This window comes from Malus sylvestris, chromosome 11, assembly GCF_916048215.2.
Source record: "Malus sylvestris chromosome 11, drMalSylv7.2, whole genome shotgun sequence".
NCBI lineage: Eukaryota > Viridiplantae > Streptophyta > Magnoliopsida > Rosales > Rosaceae > Malus > Malus sylvestris.
In genome coordinates, this window is record NC_062270.1 from 14,732,533 (window position 1) to 14,755,074 (window position 22,542).

The 22,542-nt window shown below is 38.3% G+C and overlaps 1 protein-coding gene across 1 annotated transcript; it reads right to left on the minus strand.

The window, feature by feature from the left end:
- Positions 1–1,363: 1,363 nt before the first annotated feature.
- On the minus strand, positions 1,364–15,070 carry LOC126589494 (chromatin-remodeling ATPase INO80-like). The gene is made up of 23 exons (XM_050254800.1): positions 14,733–15,070; positions 14,446–14,533; positions 13,884–14,268; positions 13,334–13,766; positions 12,998–13,198; positions 12,732–12,842; positions 11,984–12,405; positions 11,759–11,867; positions 11,563–11,643; positions 11,318–11,490; positions 9,422–9,547; positions 8,703–8,864; positions 8,564–8,621; positions 7,808–8,038; positions 7,507–7,653; positions 5,467–6,018; positions 5,057–5,314; positions 4,853–4,960; positions 3,988–4,082; positions 3,735–3,891; positions 2,223–2,420; positions 1,951–2,109; positions 1,364–1,839 (listed from the first exon to the last, which is right to left on the minus strand). Exons 1-23 carry the CDS (start codon positions 14,790–14,792, stop codon positions 1,624–1,626), a joined length of 4,530 nt encoding a protein of 1,509 aa, XP_050110757.1. The 5' UTR covers positions 14,793–15,070; the 3' UTR covers positions 1,364–1,623.
- Between the last annotated feature and the right edge of the window lie 7,472 nt (positions 15,071–22,542).

Genomic DNA, 22,542 nt, shown 5'->3' on the forward strand with positions numbered 1-22,542 from the left:
TTTGGCGCTGACAACGAATGCAATTTTTTATTGGTGGCCTTCTGCTGTGTCCTGTTTTGTTTCGCATGATTGCTATGGTAACATCAACATGTTAGATGATGCGCTTATCTGCATTCAAGAAAGTGAGATATTTCTAAGTCGGATCATCTGCATGACAGCCGCATTTTGGGGAAAGTTGACTCCGAGCCCTTAGATGGGTGTAGAGTGAAGTGGGTTGATCGTCAACCTTGGGATATGATCCTAATTGGACTTAGAAGTTGATGAACTGAAATCGTGTGATTTTGCCATAGCATGCCTTGTTTTTATTTGTGGCCGAAACAGTACAATATGTTTTTTTTTTCTTTCTAATTGGGACAGATGAACAATTTGACCAGCCTCAAGTTTGGTGGTGGTAGTGGGATTAAATTTTGAACTTTGGCAAAATGTCTGCTTGTATTGCTATAGATTTTCTTGCTGCCTCCGATTTAGAATACAATAGTTCTTTTTGTTGCTGGGCCAGGAGTGATGGTGATCAATTGAACCCAGCAATGTCCAAATGGACTGCAGGTGTACCCAACACAAGAAAAATTTCCACTATTGACAACAACATGATATAATTTAATAAATAATATCTTGTGGAATTCAAGATTGAATTTGATTGTAATTCCTTACTTAATAGAGTTGACCTTCAAGTAAGAGAGTATAAAAATAGGGTTTAGTAATTAATCTTATCTTTAATACCTTTGACTTTTCTCCTTACCATGGGCACAAAAGTTTGATGAGATTGTAACTAGCCATTCAAGCCTTAAGAGATGTTGAACTACGTGTTGATTAAATGCGGGCCTCGCCAATTTAATAAGGGCATTCTCGTCTTTCATTAGTAAAAAGCCACGTGTTAGCTCCAAGTCTTTTCATATTATTTTTTAGCTCCACAAATGTCCTTACACCTGATGTGATGCATGCAAGAAAGGGCATCAAGTGTATAAATCCGAAGTTGAGTAGGCGAGCAGAGAAATATTTCCTAATTTGCTTTAAATTATGGGCTTAGACTTGAAGTTAAAGTTTTCTAAAAAGGGAGATCAACTGCCTCTAGAATTTATTTAAGACTATTTAGAGGATTAAATAAACCCAAACAGCAATTATTCTCCCAACAAGAAAGAGAAACCCCATCCCCTGGTCGTCTTCTTTGCTTGCCTGCGAAGAGTATATCGTTGTTGTCTTTTTCTCCTTGCCGCGCCAAAGGTAAGAAAAAAAAATATTCCTTCTTTTTTTTCTTTTTCTGCTGGAGCCGTGCTTGACTAAGTGGAATGGCTCGGTTAGACTCGAGGCGTGGGACAACGTGGCTGGGAGCCACGGTGCTGGAAGAGAATCAACTCGGCTGGAGTCGAGGCAAAAGTGAAGGTGTGCATAAATTACTGCTGCTTAAGGTGTGCAAAAGAAGATACAACCCTTCCCCATCTTACAATTTGAAGGCCACTCAACCCTGAACATATTATGAATATATTGTACAAACATCATACAGCTCTGGCTTTGTTTTCTGTAACTATGGTCCCGTCGTTTCCAGCCACAACGCGGCCAAATGGACTGCCCTTGTAATTGCGATATCTTTTGCCTGGGTTCTGCTCTGCAACTACCAGATCCAAACTAACTCCGTGGTGGATACTGGGTCTGTTCCGAAACCGCAGTAAATGCCGGCTCAAGATTTTCGTTCACACTCTTCTTTGACCTCTTCGGCCTCTTGGTTTTCGTAGCTTGTGGATCAGTATTTGGTAAGGTATCATCCAATTCATATGTATCAAGTTCGTCCATGCTTTGTGAATTCTTCGGCCTTGTAGTTTGCTTGCCCGTTGCCACTTTCCTCTGTGCACACGTGATAATAAGCAGAACTCAAAGGAACATATATAAATAACAATTATACTTTGCCAGTTGTTATCCCTGTACATACAACGGATTCCAGATAAAAATCATTACCTTTTTATTATTAGATTTTGCTTTTTCCATATCTGGAGAGTCCTCATATCCGGTTCCCTGAGGCGCAGATGCAGGGTTTGTTAAATCTTCTAAAGAGGCATCACCTTCCGCATCCACTCGTATACCCTTTGTTTGTTTCTTCTTTTGTCTATCCTTAACCTGAAAAAACCATATGATACGAATTAGGATTACCAAATTTTAGAATGCAACACAGATTCTGTCACGAAATGAGCTAAAGTTCAAAAGAATTGAAAGGCGAACTTAAAAAGCACCTGTAACGGAATTTCTCTTAATTTCTGCTCCAACTGAGCATCATCCAGAAGTAAAGATACAACATCCTCAGGAGCCAAAATATCACCCTGAACATGACCACCCATCATTACAAGCTGCTGGACAGTATTTTTCTGACTTGCTCTTTGCAGGATCTTCTCTTCAACTGTTTCTTTACAAATAAGTCGGTACACGGTGACCTGCACGATGAATACATGAAATCTACAATTATATTTACAGAACTTAAATGCATTTACATCTTCCAAATCGCTTGACCATAAAATATGTAGAACCATTTGTATGGTGCTTTGGTGACGCCTTGCTTATATGGCATCTCATGTCTTGTTCCCTCTTACGTAATCATTCAATAAAGTTTATAATTTGGCTTTTATTGGTATCCCACTTTCCGCCCTGAACTTAAACTAGTTCAGTTTACCCCATGTGCTTTCATCTTGTGTCTCACGTTACCCTCTCCGTCATATAAACCAATAGTTTGCTTACATTTTTAGTAATTTTATAAATTTTTTAATGTAGAAAAAGAAATAGCATACCCACCACCCTAACCATCCCCATCTCATGTCCGCATTGGCAAACCCACCCACTCTCCTCCCCTACACAGCATCCTTACCCCATTTCCCCGCAGATGCAACGCCTCTCTCCCGCCACTACCCCTTCCCCATTCCCCTAATGCCTACTTCCAAATTACCCAGTTGTCTAATATTTCAAACCTAATGGAGATGATATTGAAGTTTCACATGTACCCAAAGATATTAAGAAGCTTAATATGTCTAATAACAAATTAAAAGCCATAAAATTTGGAAATAGGACAACCAAAAATGAAATTTCATATATGGAGTATTTGGATCCTTTTGGGAAGGAGGTTTGTGGGCAGTGGGGATTTGTTTCAGTTTGGGTCGCCAAAGGGTCACCAGGAAGGGGGAGTTTGGGATTGGCCTGATTGCATGGTGAGGTTCGTCTGGGGTGCAATGGTTTGGATGATGAACCGGGCTCTAGGGAGAGGGTGGACCATGGCACTGAAATTTTAAGGGATGGGGGTGGGTGGTAGAATCAATAGGGGAAGGGGGTTGCTGGTGGCTGCGATAAGGGAGTGGATTTGGTGGTGGCGGTTGGTAGGATGGTGTAGAGGCTTATTTAATTAAAGCTTTCAAACCATTTTTTTCCTTTATCAAAAGATTCCTTTTTTCTGAGTCATTTTTCTAGATTTTAATTGTAATTTAAAAAAAAAAAAAAAAACGTATCCAAATGGTGATATACCACTGGATCTGTAGGCCCTAAATATGTGTCACATAAGCAAACTAATGGTTTTAATAATGGAAATATGTGAACGTAGGATGCAGGATGAAAGCGCAGGAGAAAAGTAACCCAGTTACAACTGCAGGGAGAAACTGGCGTTTTTGTCAAAACACAGAGGGATATTAATAAATTGTCTTTATCAAAGAAAACAAAACTTGGAAAACCAAAAGTCTATGGTTGGATTCAGCACATAAACTCACATCTTTTGTCTGACCCAGCCGATGAGCTCTATCCATTGCCTGTAGATCCAGGGTTGGATTCCAATCACTTTCATAAAATATGACAGTATCAGCCGCTGTCAAGTTAATGCCAAGTCCACCAGCTCTTGTACTCAACAAGAACACAAAAATATCACTCCTGCAAGAAGACAATCATCTAATATGTTAATGAACAAGTGTGAGATGAGAACAGACACTGCTCATCAAAGCCTTCATCTGATCATGAAATCCCTACCGTTGCTGAAAGTCTCTGACCATGTCTCGCCGATCCATAATGGTGGAAGATCCATCAAGTCGTAAGTATTTATATTTCCTGTAGTTCATGTAGTCCTGCACTTCGAGTTATCAGCATGAGAAATACAAATTGTACTATGGTGCAGTAAAAGTTTCCAAAAGGACAGGCTGTCTAGCAAATAACTCAATTAACTTAAGCATAATGGGAACATCTAATTCAAGTTTGTCAGACCATCTTACTTATCAACAGGTACAAAACTAAAGGGCAACTACCCTAAATAAACATTCCCTAAGGCACATAAAGAACACATCACGTATACTGTGTTTTAAAAAACGTGTCTTAAGGAGAGCCTAGGCAGCTTTGGAGGCGGGCGATGATGAAAACGCCTCTGGCAAGCAGGAGTAGGCTTAAACTCTCCTAGACGTGGTCGAGACGCGCCTAGGCAGCTGAGGTGCAGCTGAAGCGTTCCATTGGGCGTTCTTTTTATATAAATAAGAAACTACCCAAACCCAAAATGACGTTTTGGGCAGGGTTTTTAAATTAAAACCAAATGTTTGAGTTAAACTTGTTTGTGACTTGTGCACTTTTGAATGGCAATGGATATATTTGTTCTACAAAGTATTGTATTATATATATATAATTATAAGTTAATAATTTTGGTCCCAAGAGGCCTCCCACCTAGCTTTTGCCCAGGCAGGGTTATCTATGAAACATTGATTCTGACTAACATGATCACACCTGTCTTAAAATTATAGTGAAAATCATTGTATAATAGTTACGTATGGTTGAAATGGGAACCAAATTATAAAACCCATTGTGAATCCACAAACCTAGAGCAACCAAGGTCCAATAAGACATGAATTACCTCAAGAATATTCAGCATCTTTGTCATTTGAGCAAACAAGAGAACACGATGGTTGTCCGCCCTCAAGCGTTTCAACAGTATATCAAGCGTCTGAAGTTTCCCAGAATCCTATATATAAAGTAGAAAAGCTCATTTTTCAAAAACACAAAAAAAAGTGGTCACTAAAGAATATGAAAGAAACCAAAAAAGGATAAGCAGTCCTACGGTGAGCAATTTTGCTGGGTCAAAGCTTTGCATAGGAGGACAAGAACCAAAAATCTTGTATGTTAACTGAAGAGCCGGACGTGAAACAGTCAGTTCAGAATCAATCGATTGTATTAAATGATGTGGAGTCTCAGGTTTTCTGGGTCCATTAAAGTCAGATGTGCGTGCAAACCCAGTAAACAACCTCTTCACCCAAGGGTATTGTAGTTCTTCAATTATTTTGTAAGCAAAGTTTCTGTCTGAGCAATGGGCATTGACCTATCAACATTATACAATCTTGATCAAGTAAACATCAATCTAGTGTTAACAAAGATAACAACAATTTTTTTGCTGTTCCTTTAGGTCAATCTGAATAACCACAATAATTCTAAAGAAAAAAATGAAAGTAACATGAATAAATATAAACATACCGGGGGAGCTCTAGTTCGTGGGATGAATGTGTATGCTGAATGAAGAAGCCTAGTGTTAGAGAGTAGCCTGTCACTATGAGAGACAACTAAAGCCTCGAATGGATCATCACCAGGGCCTGTAGCCAATTTCTTTTGAAGAAAGTTAGTTACAGATCTTGAAGGCATCAACAACATTCGTGTAACAGCTCTCACTTTTCCACTCTCAAGATAACTGCATTCAGAATCATTATTCATGGTTTCCATTAGTGAGTCCACAATCCCATCCAAAAATTGTCGGTCCCATCTCACAATGGAAAACATCAGTCGCTCCATAAAAGAGCCAGTTCCTAGAAATGCCACCTCAGCAGGGGACAGATCCATCATACGAGTAAAGCCAAAAGCTCCACTTCCAACAGATGAGCTATTCTCTTGCAAGAGTGTCGATTGATAAACATTTCCCGGTGAAAATATGTTAAAATATTTCTCAAAAGATTCTTTGTACACACCATGTTGAACTGCTGAGCACAAAGTTTCAGAGCTCTGGAGAATTTCTTGATAGAAAAGTTTAGGGATCTGGATGAAACAAAGAAAATCCGTTTAAAAGTTTAGTCAGTACGTAAGTTACGAAAAGTAAAAGCACAAATGCCAGCGCATGGACGCAGCTGGTTCAATTTATTTCTGCAGGTGAATAAGTATATTGGAAATACTCCTATGTCACAAACAGTTATTGTGCTAGCAGTTCGTACAATAAATAACATCATATTACTCGATAGAAGCAGGTATTGAATTTCCTCTTCAGATATCATTAAAAATATCCACTTCTACATATAGGTCCAATCTGCATTTATTTAAAGGAACATTTCTAAGAGGTTAAAGAACGTGAAGGAACTTAATTTCTAAAGGTTATAAGAACACAAAGGAACATTTTTGACATAGCTTTGAGCGACTTGAAAGTACAAGTTTCGTGGTCCATCATGATTGTTAGGCTACATATCTTTAGCTCACTACCTAACAACATAAACTTTTGAAAATAATGGTGAGCTTGAATCCTGCAATTGAACCTAACATAGGTTGCATTTCACATGTATGGCTTTAGTGGTGGAGAGAGAACCCACATGTGAAGGAGTGTTCGAATCAAAATATAAATAAATTCTTGGCTCACATGAAAAGAGTTAAAGAACTAGATTTGACTTCACAATGGAAGAGAAGCCCGATAAAGTAAACATGACATGACTGACAAGAATAAGTTATGTCATGCAATATTAGTTTGTGTGATCAAACATTAGTTTAGGGATGTTGCCTTTGGTTTTTTACTTCACTTCGATAAATCATCACTTAAGATTACAAGATATGGAGAGCCAGTTAATTGGGAGGTGTAAAATATGAAACTTCTGACTCAATCTCTCGGTACACAGTACATACAAATCATTGAAATCAAATGCCATTTCATTTCCCCTTGCACTTTCTGACCAGCTCTAATGACTCCTTCAAACTTTAAAATCTAATAGAATACCCCCCGGATTCCTAAATCAAGTTAAATAGCGCAAACAATCAACAATATATGGAAAGTACTAGTGCAGATCACGTTAAAATTATTTTTTGCGCCAGAAAAATGACATGAAATGGTGTTATGCCTGCAAATTACTCATCAAATAATGGAATTACCCATGAGCCTCCCTCTATTTCAACTTTCACTCCACCACTAATAGAGTACCCCCCGGATTCCTAAATCAAGTTAAATAGCTCAAACAATCAACAATATATGGAAAGTACAAGTGCAGATCACGTTAAAATTATTTTTTGCGCCAGAAAAATGACATGAAATGGTGTTATGCCTGCAAATTACTCATCAAATAATGGAATTACCCATGAGCCTCCCTCTATTTCAACTTTCACTCCACTCCCCACAACACCTATGTACCACCCTCTCTTTCTTTCTCTCTCCCATTTTGTTCATTGACCAGTATGTCATGTGTGGTGTGCAAGCCAAGTGATTATTTCACCTATGCACTAAAGAAAACTACATAATTGCGTAATAGGAAAAAGGATCTAGGAAAGTACCGAATATGTTATAGGATTTTGACCTCCTGAGTAGTGCACGTCCTCCAACTCCCCAAATGGAGGAGCTAGAAGAGAATTTGGTATCTCACTAAAGTACAGATATGTACTTCCTTCATTCCTCTCAAATAACTCAGGATGGTTGCAGACCTATCATTGCACAAATAGAACACTTGATACGGACAATATTATAGAAAATAGAACAACATAATTAAAACATGTTTAATAATTATACCACATCCTATAGACTACATAAATTTATGACAAAAGAAAACCACAATGGATATCTAGTTAGATAGCATACCTTTCTCAGCTGAATGACAATATTCATCAAATTCAAAATTTTCTTCTCATTAAGATGACCGCGATTGCTGTCAAACAACTCAGCAAGAGATATTTTGTTCTTGATAGCTTGATAAAAATCTTGTTGCCGAGAGCTCAACTTGCAGTGCACGGTAACCTCAGTTTTCCTGGTCAGCTCAGAAACCACATCTGTTTTAACTCGGCGCAGCATGAATGGCTTTAAAATGGAATGCTGTAAGGAGAATAACAACAGAAGTAGTTAGAAGCATTCGAGCAAATTTCAGATCTCATAGCACAGGTCAGATATTTGGATGACAGAGAGGTGTGAAGCAACAACGCTGGGATCACTACAAAAGATTAAACCAGTACATACACCCATTATGTACAGTCGACAGATAAGTAAGATGGAATGGTGAAATAGGAAATGATATCATATAAGCCTCGTGATTTCTACAATACAGAAAGTTATAGTTTGGTCAATATTGTCAAACAAAAAACATAATCAACTCTTTTCTAGTCAGAATGTTCCATAGAAGTTTCTTCAACACACACTGGTTTTAGTCAGAATTTTAAAGTGGACTATATACATTTTTCCTATTCACAAATTGCAGATCTTGCAAACAGGAGATATTTGACAGACCAGCATTTTTCAAAAATTATCAAATTAGGAACATTAGATCAGACCGAAGGGCAAGGAAGAACTGCAATCAATCCAAAAATTTATTAATGATTACATGTATCAAGTCAGGGTACTAACCAATCTGTTAAGCTGGTGCTCATTCAAAGTACCCCCATGTTCCGCATGGTTCTCAATTCTGGAAATATTTGAGAAAATAATTAATTAACAAAAATACTTTTGAGTTTGTAGGCACGAATTTCAGGTCCAAAATGCATACCCTTTTGAAAACCACTCATTGAATTGTTCATGGCTGTCAAACAACGTTGGCATAATGAAATGTAGTAGAGCCCACAACTCTGCCATATTATTTTGGATAGGTGTACCGGTAAGTAGCAAACGATTTCGACAATTAAAGCCTAGAAGTGTCTTCCATCTTATGCTGTAAGATCAAATATCAAATGAGATATGGATGAGCACGCACAATATTTAAGAGACAAGAATGAAATAAATGAAATCCGAGGGATTTTTCAAATGTCAGCAGTTGTAGTTGAGTCGTACTTAATATAAATGGTAGGTCCTAGGATCAAGGGGAACCAAACCACAAATATTATCAAATCTACAAGAATGTAAAATCAATGAGCTGTAGGAAACTACTTCTATAAGAGATTTCCATGCTGGGACAACTAAAAACACGTCATGTACACTCCTGGACACTTCTTTGGATGCTCAAATAATAAACCTTCATTTACTTAGAATATTTGGCACCCTACGATGAACATGGTTTCTTAAATAATACAAAAACAAAAACACCCGGTAGACATGAAAATCTAAGGATATTTGGCACTCCAATAATAAAATGGTTTCTTAAATTTGTTTCATCTTGTGGCACCTGATATCACTCCATCATAAACTCAATATACCACAATAATGGAGGACCACGGAGTATGATTATGTTCAAACCCCTTAATAAACATCAAAGAAGATTTCAGTCCAAACCTGTTAGAACTTTTGATTGCTTGGGCTTCATCTAATACCATATACTGCCATTTCACACGTTTAAAATACTTTTCATCAGCCACTAGCAGCTGGTAGCTGGTAATGAGAATATGAAATCCAGCATCCCTGCAAAGAAATTAAAAGGACTTAATCATTTGATAAAATAACAGGAAACAAAGCAGGGGATTGCTTGGGTGGATGATTAGCATGCTTTACCATATATAAATCATAAACAAAAGAGTGCTTTTCAAAGGGTGCAGTATTCTTTACTAGAATTGAGTTCAACTGCTGAGTGGTAAGCAAGGAAATACGCAATTCTGTTTTTTCTTTGTTTCAATTTGCAGTTTCTTTTGATTTTCAATTAACTTGTGTACAGTTCCTGTGTATTTGGGCTTCACCCATATAATCAAGTTTTACTTGGTGAAGAAAAGGGAAAGAAAAGGAACAAGAGTGTCAAGAGACCAACTCATGACAAAATGAAGAGTTCAGCAACACACATGACAACATGCAATTGATTTGGCAGAGGCCAGCATACTAAGCTTCTGTGCCCTAAAGGTCACTTCTAGATATTATGTGTGGTGCATGCAAAAACAATCAAATCAATATTCATACATTTACTTGGGTGCTGTTATTGGCACCCCAAAATAGTCAATCTGCACTCTCCCCATGAGAAACTTAGGGAAGAAATAACACTAGGGAGAAATGCAGAAGGACTTTTTGGAACAGATCCCTTTTACTTCTCTATAATGTATATAGTTTTGTGCTCCAAATTCCAAACAATCAGTCAATCCCCTATTGTGTCCTTAATGTTTTCTGCACAAGGGATACTAACACAACAATAAAAAACCAACACGTATTGATGTAAACTTCCTTACATGGTTAGCCATAGTAAATTGTACAGTAATACTTTTTAATATAGCTAAAATATCTAAGAAAAACAAAATTACCAAGACACAGAATTAATGGAATAGGACACCATCCAGGGCCAGCTCATGGGTAAAGCAACTTAAGCAGTCACCTAAGGCCCCCTTAAGTTAAGGCGTACTTTTGAGAAATAAAAATCCAGTGGCACTCTCTAATTACCGTTCTCTCTACCGCCTCCAAATCTTATTTGTCACTAATCTAGGGATGACTTCCAATGCTGCTGATTGATGTGAGGAGGTTTTTTCAATTATTGACCATTTTATGTATCAATGAAATACAATGGCCTAGCAAAACAACCCTATTCATTTCTTATTCAATGGCTTTAAAGGTGTAATTTCCCAAATAAGCATACGCATCAATGAAACACAATGACCTAAATCTTCAGTCCACACCAATATGACCTAAGAGGAGTTGGTCTAGCAGTCAGGTCCTTGGTTGCTCCCTAGTGGTCTGCAGTTCGACTGTCTCCTATGGTACCCACCTAGCAAATGCTAGAGTTTCTCGCCCCCCAAATGTTGTGGGGTCAAGCGGGGGGCCTAGTGATTAGTCTGGTCAAAGACTCGGATTCACTGTTTAAAAATGATTAACTGAAACAATGTTTTCTTTTAAAGAGCTATAAGAAGAAATTATACAAATCTTGCTGGAGTTACAACCAGTTTTACAGGTCCTACTGTTTTTTTTATTACACAGTGCTCTCTAAAACCTATATAGTTCTTTGTTTTATCAGTATTGTTTTCTTTGTTCACAATTGCTTTTTCTAAAAGTAAAGAAATATGATTTAGCTAAGAAACTTTTGATATATAAAACTTAGTTAATATATTCCTTATAAACACTAAATTTTCCATCTAAGGCCTCAGACTGTTGCAAGCCTGCTCAGACACCGTCTCAAGCACTAATCTACTTCTAAGACCAGCCATTCATATTATTCTTCTCTTGAAAGTGTAAAATGATAGCAAGGGCAAAGAAATTTACCTGCGGTAAAGTTTTTTAGCAGTGATCTTTTTCCTAAGTACCTGACGCTCGTTAAGTCCTCCCCAGTATGGAAGAGTTTTTAAGTCAGGGCAGAAACGACTAATTTCATCTGCCCAGTTGTTCAAGACAGAGGCAGGAGCAACAACAAGAAAAGGCCCCCAAATATTTTTCTCCTGGATAGGACAAGAAACCCAAGTTACACCAAAGACAATCATTATGCATAAAACACCAAGTCGAACTATTACCTCAGCCAAATGAGCCAAAAATGCCATGGCCTGGATGGTCTTTCCTAGGCCCATCTCATCAGCAAGGATGCCATTTAAACCCTGATAAACAGAAGAAAAGAAAAGAAAGAAATGAACCCTATAAACAATAAAACGAATCAAGGAATTTAAACTGTACTTGTACATATTATGTGTATCCATTTGGGTACAGACGAACCTGCTCATAGCAATTAACCAACCACTGGAGGCCTTTCAGCTGATATTCTTTAAGGGATCCTTTGAACAACTCCGGTGTCTGAACAGTTGATGTAACAGGCATTGTGGAACTGCACATATAATAATAGAAACATTATCAATTTGACTGAAAAAGCCTTGCCTCCAATTTCCTGATAGAGTCCGAATGAAAGGCAATACTAAAACAATAAAGGAAAGAGTAACTGACGGGTTATGTAGATCTATGCTACTAGCTCCAGCAACATCATGTGCTGCCTCAGGTTCAGCATCTTCACATAGCTTCAAATACTCATTATCAAATTCACTAGTTATCTTTTTCTGCTTTGAAACTGCATCTTGAGCTGCTTTAAAAGCCTCCTTCTTCAGTTCAGCTTCCTCAGGGTCTTCTTCCTCATTAGCTTCATCATCTGAGGAGCTTAAAGATGCTTTTTCCTCCATTTTTTTTCCATCACCAACAGGCAGATCTTCTGATGGCTGTGAACTTGACTTTTTCTGCATAAAGTGACTGTAAAGTTCCGTCTGTTGTATAAGAAAATTGAGCCTTTGCTGCTGCCTCTTTGCTTCTCGAAGCTCCTGTTCGCGCCTCAAAGCTTCAGCTGCTTCTTTCTCCTCTTTCTTCCTCACTTCCGCCTGCAAGTGTCCATATTTAAAATTAAAATAAAAAATGACCAAGTTTTGTCAAAAGAAAGAAAAAAAACAGATAGTAAGTACACATTACAACCAAATAATGCAAGATAGCCTTCCATACTGATAATAATCAAAATTATAGACAGTTAAATCTCTAAGGGAATGATCTGACAGAAGATCTACAGAACTTTAGACATGAATTTTCAAGAAAATGAATTTCAGGCAACTACACATCATTAAAGATGACTAAATTTAAAAGCAATGGGATAAAAAGACATGCATATACTTCTTGTACTCAATTCCCTTCAGAAAGGAGAAAGGAAGGATACCATCTCTTTATCTATTCTCTTCCAAAATAGTAGCATATCTCTGGCTAGTTTCCTTGTACGAATTGCGGCACCCCTCATCAGTTTAAGAGATCTACTGACCTTCAATTTCACCTACAAAAAATAAAAAAGTAGACAGCTTCAGTATAAGAACTATAAATGCCATCTGATGAAAACCAATCCCCAAGTTTGGGTATTGAAATCCACATCTCACATTCTGTGCAGGGGAAACAAGTAGAAGACTACATAGGGCGTACACATATAAGTACCTCTCTTTGACAGTTCTCTGAGACCCTCTTGGCATAACCTAGTTGCCTCTGGTGAAAATTTGAAAAAATCCTATGATGCCTTGGCATGTCTCTTCTTACTATGTTTACCCAAACTTTCCCAATCTTGTCCATTTCCTCCTTCTCAATCACAGAAGGGTCTTTAATAACCTTTTGCTTCTTCGGTAGACTTCTTTCAATGATCTGCAGGACAAAACATTAATGAGAAACCAGCCCAAGATGTCACATGAAAAGGAAGACACGCCCACAACCCAGCCTATACCCACCAGCAAAGAAACATTATTGTCCCGAGATAATCATAAGTGAAGGAACACAAACCTCATATGTGTCTCCTTTCTCCAAAACTTTCACATAGTAGACCTGTAAAACTCCACCTTCAGACAAAATAGATCTCTTTATATTTCCAGCTGCACCCTCTGGGATGGAAGAGTTTAACCCAATATCAGAGACCTTGAGGCTGAACTTTTGGGCTGAATTTGAAGTGGACGATGCCTTTAGTCTAGCTTGAAGGGATTCATACTGGGGATGGGGATCGCCCATCCCTGCCTGGTTTTTAGTACCCAACCTTTTGTCACTAGTCATCATTTCTGCCAAGGATCCCAAGTCCAATGTGCCTCTTAAGTAAACTTCCTCCACCCGAAAATCTGAAAAGCTCGGTAAGTGCAAAGACGACACCAGCTTATCGTAAATTGGTGGAATCCTGTAAGTGATACCATCTCCTATATCCAGATAAGGAGGTTCATAGATTATTCTGCATGAAATACAGAGATGAAAATATAATAACCAAATAATTTAATATAATCATCAAGCACATGCTTAGCGATTGGAATAACTCATGCTGAAAAGGAAACTAGAGGAGAAAGCAAACCTATCGGTGCCACGTTGTGGTACCAAATCTCCATCATGGTGGTTCCCGGGTTTTTGAGGATTAGAATCATTGAGCCACTCTGATGAGGTTTCCATTTCATATATCCCTCCCCGGTGCTCATTGCCCAGTTTCCTAGATTTTAAACCCTTATTACTCTTTGGAACTGGAATCCCCGTCTGAATTGGTGCAGGACTCGACGAGGAATCCTTGAACCTCCTTTTGTACTTCTGAATGTGTTCTCCAAGCATTGATCGATACCTTTCCTCTGTAATGCGTGTCCCGTAATAACTGTCATCGTCCTCGTAGTCACTATTTTGGGATCGCCTTCTTTTTTTCACTGAACTCAGTTCTCTGTCAGACACCATCCCATTACCTACAGCTCCATCTACACATGCAACCGGCAAAAAAATCACAAACATGCACATCTATAAGTCCGCAAATCACCATCCAACCGACAGCAACCATATACAAATGTATATCACACATGCAAATTTTCAAGCAGAAAAACAAATAAATTTGGTCATAAAAAGCTTAACTCCAAAAACTAAGACAAATTGCCCACCTTGGCTACCTCTGCTCTCATCCTGACTACTATTTCCATAATAATCGAAATCGTCATCCGGTCGGGGAACTTGAAAGTTCATCAAAGACTACAATGTGCGACAAAAATCAACAAACTTTAGTCCATAAAAAAAAAAACAAAATTCAACATTCCCAATTCAAAAACAAGTGAATTATAAACATTAAAGCACAAAATTTACCAATTCAAAGAAAAAGCAAAAGGGACAAGAAACGCTGTAATTCGAGCAAACAAAGAGAACCCATGCTAGAAAAATTCAAGGGACAAACCTCAAGATTGAAAAGGTTGGAGTAGGAGAGAGAATCCTTGGGTTGCTTCCGGTGGTCCATGTGCTTTTGGGTCGAACAGGCCACCTAGGTCTTTCTAGAACGCCGAACCGGCGGCCGTCGCCGATTAGGTCGTCAATTGCAGCCAAACCTCTGCTTTCACAGCCCCAATCTGTACGGCGGATCCTCAGTCGCAGCCCCTCCGCCACGGTTCAAATAGCCAGATTGTTCGAGGAAATATGCCCTTCCTTGCTATAGTATATAAGACGAGTAGATTTTGATTGGGTGCTTCTGGCCATCACAGCCCCAGTTTTCTCTGTCACCGCCTACGGGAAAGGGGAAAGAGAAAAACACTAAATTGTTACGATGGTCCCTCGAGTATACCTGAATTGCACTTTGGTACTTGAACTTTAATAGTATTTGCTTTCATCATCGAATTAACTCTAGCTCTAGTGATTTTTAAGAAAAATTTATATCACAAGTAATCTCTGAAATTAACGCACACCATTAAGATGGTTTCTAAAATTGAAAATTCATCAATGTAGTTCCTGAAAATAGGTGTTACAAATCAATATGGTTTTTCTGTCACAATTCTTATGTACAAATGTGGCACATAAATAGAGCCCACAAGATGTAAGAGTTTTTATCACAAATGATACCTGAAATTAATCCGCACAATCAAGATGGACCTTTAAATTGAAAATTGATCAACGTAATCCTTGAAAATATGTGTTACAAATTAATGTGGTCATTCTGTTACAATTTGGCAAAAAATCTACTATATGATGATTTAGGTTTAATAATTAATTAAAAAAATTGTCATAAAAACCATTTTGCACAGTGAGATTATCTCAAGGCAAAGCTTGTCGTTCTCCATGTCGTCAAGATCCCTGGGTGAGCACTCAATAAGCTTTCTAAGATTAAGGTTATGAGGATGTCGATCGCCCAAATGATGACGGTAGAATCACAAAAGTCGTCACCAATCCAAACCGTCACCAAAGGTGGTCTCCATCCTGGTCAATTCAATAAAGGATGTCAAAGGATGTAAATATGGATGTCTTGAGAAATTTATTTATTTATTTATTTTTATTTTTTAGGAAAGAGACGGTGAATGCTACCATAGATGGAGGGAGTATGGGTTGAGATAAGAGATGATTGCAGGACCAAGTTTCTGAGTTGACAATTTTTTTAATTAATTATTAAATTATTAGACCTATTTCTAATTCATGATTGCGGAACCGAGTTTGTTGGTCCATTTACGTGCCACATCCGCACATAACAAATTTTTTTACAGAGTTACCACCAAATGACTACATTAATTTGAGACATCTATTTTAGGACTACATTAATCAATTTTCAATTTTATAAACCATCTTGATGGTGTGAGTCAATTTTAAAGACCATTTGTGATTAAAAAAAATGACTTGTAAGACCCATTTATGTGCCACAGCAGCACATAATAAATTTTTGACAAAATCGTGAATGAATGATCACATTGATTTGCGACACATACTTTAAGGACTACAATAATCACTTTTTAATTTTAGGGATCATCTTGATGTATTGGTCAATTTCAAGAATCATTTATGATATAAACCCTTTTTAAGAAATTTGAAATAATAATCAAAATTGAACCTCGTATACAATTATAGTTATCATTTTAAATTTATGATATAACGATCAAATCAGTTATAATATAACGATGTTGTTCGATTTGGTTTTAACAAAATCTCAAAGGAATATGAATCAAGTGAATCTGATGTTCAACAGTTTTTTTCGAGCAGTTTTAGCCTAAACTAATCACTTTTTACTTTTTCAACTTTGTTAGCCAATTACAAAAAATAATTTTTGTAATTATTTACATTTTTTATTTTCTTGTACATCATCATTCTAAAATCCAACATGTCATCAAGCTTAAAAATTTTGTTACTAATATAGCTGCTTCATTAGATATAAATTGTCATATCTCAGCCTGGGCCCCCACTACATCCCGGGCTCGATTCCACCGTAGCAGATATTGTCCGCTTTGGACCTCGACCACGCCCTCACGGTTTTGCCTCGACCACGCCCTCACAGTTTTGTGATATTGTCCGCTTTGGACCTCAACCACGCCCTCACGGTTTTGCCTCGACCACGCCCTCACAGTTTTGTTTCTGGAAACTCTAGGAACTCACACGAGCAACTTCCTAGTGGGTCACCCATCTTGGGATTGCTCTCAGGCGAACTCGCTTAACTTCGAAGTTCCGATGGAACCCGAAGCTAGTAAGCTCCCAAAAAGCCTCATGCTAGGAAGAGATGAGAATATACATATAAAGCTTACATGATCCACTCCTCTAGGCGATGTGGGATGTTACAATCCACCCCCTTTAGGGGTCCGACATCCTCGTCGGCACACATCCGACCAGGGATTGGTTTTGATACCAATGAGAACGGATTGAACCCTAAGTATTGAACCCGCTTTGATACCAAGTTGAATATCAGAATGTGCAACGAACGAGACTAACAAAATAATAAGAATATTATTAAACAAACGAGAATGCCGAAACGGCTACAAAACCCTAAGAGACTACATTGTGACTAACTTGTTTCTCAAACTAAATTACAAGCAATATTTATAAAGAATTAAACCTAAGAAACCTTAACTCGGATGAGCTAAGCCCAAATCCTAAACTAACAAGCAAAACTCAAATACTAAATAAACCTAAGTACTAATATTTTCCAACAATATATAGGTCTCATTTGTGTACCATGTCAATATATTAACAAAGTATTTGACGGAGAGAAGACATAGTGACCAAATTGATTTGTGGGACCCATTTTCAAGGAAAAAATTGATCAATTTCAAATTCGGAGACCATTTTGATTTGATGGGTCAATTTTGTATACCATTGTGATAAAAATCCAAAAATGAAACTGTCGTGTTTTATTCGGTAGTCCAGACATGGTTTAAGTCTTAAACTATCATGATTTATCTCAATCGAGCAAACTTGCATTCCCCACCCAATACCCTTAAATACTTATGTTGTCAATTACGATGCATCCAATATGCAACAAATTAATGGTGGCTATTGGGATCATGCTTCACAATAGTATCAAAATAATCAAACATGGTTTACTTTGTTGGAAGATTTTCAAACTGATTAAATTATTTTATGCGATTGGACATTATGTTTGATGAGTTGTGGCTTTTCATTAATAAGGTTGTGGATGTTCAAATAAAGATAAATGATGCAACCTTTGCCTTTTGATTGAAGGGATGTAAATATTGACCGTTCAAGAAAAGACACGACTATTTTAAGGAGTCACTTCTACATCTAAAGGCCTCATCCTATTGTGGCAGAATCATACAAGTTCAAGTGACCCATAACATACTTAGAGATTTAGTGAGTCTTTTGAGAGAGTTTAACACAATCGTAGTTGACTGGAGCCGGTGTGCTACTATCCTAAGGAGGTGATCGTTGTATCATATGAGATAAGAGTCAATCAATTATAAGTACCGTAGTAGGGCAGTAAATTGTCTTATGGAGAGAACCAAGTTCTTCACTCGACAATTAGTTTTCAGGATTCTCTAATCAAATTTCATGTGCATTAGCATAGTGTATATCATTATGCATTAAATTGTGTTTTTACTTGTGTAAATTATATTTTAATTTTCTATGTGATTAATATACTAGTTAGGCCGTAATTTTTCCAACATATTTCTACAGAGAACGCTCATATGCAGCATGGTATTGGAGTTGGATCAACATCTTTTCTTAGGGCTTCAATATTAATATGGTCATCATGCTCTAGTAGTTATGGGTCGATTTACGCCTTCCAATTGGATATTAATTTTGAGAAAAACTATTATAATTTCTCCACCTTCCAGTCATTAGATTTCTCTTAACAAAAATTATAATTCAACTCTTGTAACTCCGAATTTGATTTTGTTTTGTCTACGCACTCTATAATACCTTGTATTTAAATATAAAAAAAGGGTATGTATACATATTATTTATATATTACAAAAGTTTTGTATCCCTCTGTAATTGTATTTCCTCTATTTTGGTTTATTGGACAACTATACTTAATTACTAATAGAATGAGAGGTGGAAATTTTTTTAGTAGAGTTAGTTTGATATTTTCTCACAAAGGTCCAAGAGTTTGAGGTGGGACTAATTGAGTAGTTTTGTCTTGTTATTTTTTCCAAAGGATGAGGTGGAAGTTGGTTATTAATAGAAGCTAATAATTAGGGTGAAGAGGTGGAGTCTATAGCATGTGTATGTTGGTCTATTAGCATGCATAAGGCAATGTTTGTGGTATGAGGAGTGCTTACTCATCAGTTAAAAGGAATCTTAATCATTTGGGCAATATTCTCACTCCAATGCAACTCTATCAAACTTACCTTGAGATGAACTTTTACGTGGCCTTTGATGCTTGCATCCATCTTGCATGATATTCATTTGTTCATAATTAACTTGACACTTGTTGCTTTGCCCCATGAATACTTATCATTCTTAATGATTAGGACAACACTTGTTGCCTTGTTACTGGAACACATTTTATGGTGATGATTAGCACAATACTTGGTTTATTTCTATTGGCACACTTGGAAGTTCTCTCCTCAAGCTAGATGGAAAGGAAGAGTGTGAACACGGAAAATTCCTGAAACGAAAGAGACAAGAACAACGTGCACAAAATAATATTTGTGTTTGATGATTTTGGGTTACAATCTCTCTCAAATTTGATCCTCTGATTCGATCTCCGTAAGATGTTGATTTACGGATGTTGTTGATCCAAGGGCTGTCGAGGTTTGATCTTGGATGAACTGTTGGAAGTTTCTTCAAGGGGCCGTGGGCTTGATCTTTGAAGGTGGATTTGAGCGGATCTTCAAGGAGCCGTTGGGGCTTGATCTTGAGGATGAGTGTTTCTTCAATGGCCGTTAAGGTTTGATCTTGAATAACGGTGATGAACGGATCTTCAAGGGCTTTTGGGCTTGATCTTGAAGAACGGTTGGATGTGTGGATTTGTTGATGTTTGTTGATCCAAGGGCCGTCGGGGTTTGATCTTGGATGAACGGATGATGAACGATGGTGCTTTCTTCAAGGGCCGTCGGGGCTTGATCTTGAATTGGTGGAAGTTCTTCAAGGGCCTTTGGGGCTTGATCTTGAATTGGTGGATGGTTGATCCAAGGGCCGTCGGGGCTTGATCTTGGAAGAACGGTGAACGAAGAACGAAGAACGAAGAGAGCTTTCTTGATTCTTCGGGAACCTTGAGAGCTTTAGAGTTTCGAAGCTTCAAAGATTTGGGGGATTCTCTTCCAATTTGGGAGTAGAGAAATGTATTTGTGAATTGGTTCCTTGATTCTTTGATGGAGGAGCCTATTTATAGGCTTTGGGAACGAATCACCACCATCCATTTGTTTTGGTGGATGTTGTAGGTGAATTTTGGTTGTTGTAGGTGAAACTTGGTGGATGTTTGTAGGTGAAACTTGGTGGATGTTGTAGGTGAACTTAGTGTATGATGTAGGTGAAGTGAATGAAGGTTGTAATTTTAATACAATGGTCAACATTTATTTCACCAAAATTTCAATGTTTATAAATGTAATCTTAATGCAATGGCTAACATTTATGCCACCGAAATTTCAATGTCTACAAATGCCCCCACTTCAAGGCGCGTTGTATACATATGCTTGTTACATGTAGGAGATGCGTTTTGAAGTCCCTTAATGTAGTTGTCAATCCAAGGGCCATCGAGGCTTGATTTTGAATTGGGCTGGAGATTTCTTCAAGGGCCGTTGAGGCTTGTTCTTGGACTTTGTTTGAAATTTCTTCAAGGGCCATCGAGGCTTGATCTTAAAGGTTGAAATTGGACCACAAGGAGCTTTATGTGGTAGATGATCTTTGGCTTTGGTAGTGGATGAATCGGCACGTATTTGTTTTTCCGGTTTGTTGACTTTCCACAACTTTGATCTTGAACTGGGTTGGAGGATTTTTTGGATTCCTCCAATTGTTGATTTTCCACAGCTTATTCTTGAACTGGATTTGATTCAAATATGGTGGACGCTTGATCTTGAATCGGACTTGTGATTTCCTTAAGGGCCGTCGAAGCTTGATCTTGAATTTGGCCGGAAACTTCTTCAAGGGCCGTTGATGCTTGATTCTTGAAGGTTGACTCGAACACATGGCAAGCAGGCACGAGGTGAAGGTGACGACTTGTTGCTTTGTTCAATCTTTCTAATTCACACCTAAGCAGTTTGGTCAACAGTATGATCTTCAAGATTGATGGGTTCTTCTTCCAGTTGGTGACTTGATCTTTAAAGACTTGATTCAAGGGTGGTGAAACGGCACATGCAGCCCACAACGCCTAGCAAGTCGACCCAAGAATTTGAGGGTCAAAACGAGTCCTCCACCTAGAGTGATTGCAAACCTGATGATATGAGATACTTTTGATTTTGAAGAAGTAGCGGATGAATCGACACGTGCTTTGTTGTGCTTGTCTCCACATGCTTCAATGTATCATTTTCCCTTGTCTTATCTATTCTTCTGGTAGAATGTAGCATCTTCTCGAGTTCTTCAGCTCAGACTCCTTCTGCTGAGCTGACTGTGCAAGCTGCATTCTTCTCTACTTGTTTCTTCAGGAAGATGTGGCAGCTTCTTGAGTTCCTCAGCTCGGACTCCTTCTGCTGAGCTGACTGTGAAGACTGCATTCTTCTCTGCTTGTTTCTTCTGCACGTTGTCTCCACATGCTGCAAGATATCATTTTCACTTACCTTATCTGTTCTCCAGGCAAATGTGGCATCCGAGTTTGAGTGGAGGTTCCGGCATATTGTTTTCTTTATCCTTGTCTTTGTAGGTAAGAACAAGGACAAAGGAAAGGACAGGGAGAACGCATGATATGAGATACTCTTGCTTTCTACCCTGGTGATATGAGATACTTTTGCTTTGGTGTCATTTGTTTGCAGAGGTACCCCAAGGAATAAGAAACACTGAGTGACTCAAGAGGCTTCGTTGGGAAGGCATTCTCGGAGATGAAGAAAGGTTCTCGGAGATGAAGAAAGGTTATGTATGTCTGCCTTGCTATGGAGGGTGAAGGTGGACAGTTATAGGAAATTCTTTAGTACCTGTAGAGGTACTATTCTTTTACTCGTGTCGGCAACCAATGCGTGATTGATCAGTATGGCTTCACGTGCTTTCTTCTTTATCAGAAATCTTCGACAAATTGTCCGTAATTTTCGTCAAGCTAAGTGTGCATGTGACATGTGTTGACGAGGCTGAAAAAGACTGGCGCCTCTTCGATATCTGGGATCGGCGCTTCGACAAATTGCCCGTGATTTCTGCAAAGTTGAGTTTGCGCGTGACGGGTGCTGACGAGGCTGAAAAAGACTGGCGCCTCTTCGATATCTAGGATTGGCGCTTTAACAAATTGCCCGTGATTTCTGCAAAGCTGAGTTTGCGCATGACGGGTGCTAACGCGTCTGGAAAAGCAAGATGCTTCTCCGATTTCTGAGCTTGCCTATTTGATTTTTGAATTGGCCTCTTCGAATTCTGAGCTCGCCTATTCGATCTTTGAAATCCCGTCGAGTGTTGATCTTTATAGAGGCACGTAGTTCGTTTCAAAGCACACTTGAATTTTCGCTTGTAGAAACTCCCTTCTTGCACTTCTAAGATCTTGATTTGTCCGACCTCTTCTTTCTTCAACACCTTTGAAAATGTCTGGACCCTCCGACCGTCGTTTTGATTTGAACCTTGGTGAAGAGGTAGTCCCGTCTTCTCCAGATAACATATGGCGCCCATCCTTCATATTCCCTACTGATCCTCTTACCGTTGGGGAT

What these genes read in the sequence shown, in the direction of transcription:
- LOC126589494 (XM_050254800.1), bottom strand. Translation starts at nt 14,792, where the DNA reads ATGGACCACCGGAAGCAACCCAAGGATTCTCTCTCCTACTCCAACCTT. An exon ending in GCTAAAAAACTTTACCGCAG is followed by an intron (nt 9,548 to 11,317) that starts GTAAATTTCTTT and finishes ATTTCTTTGCAG; the next exon opens with GGATGCTGGATTTCATATTC. An exon ending in AAAATCCTATAACATATTCG is followed by an intron (nt 6,019 to 7,506) that starts GTACTTTCCTAG and finishes TGTTTCATCCAG; the next exon opens with ATCCCTAAACTTTTCTATCA.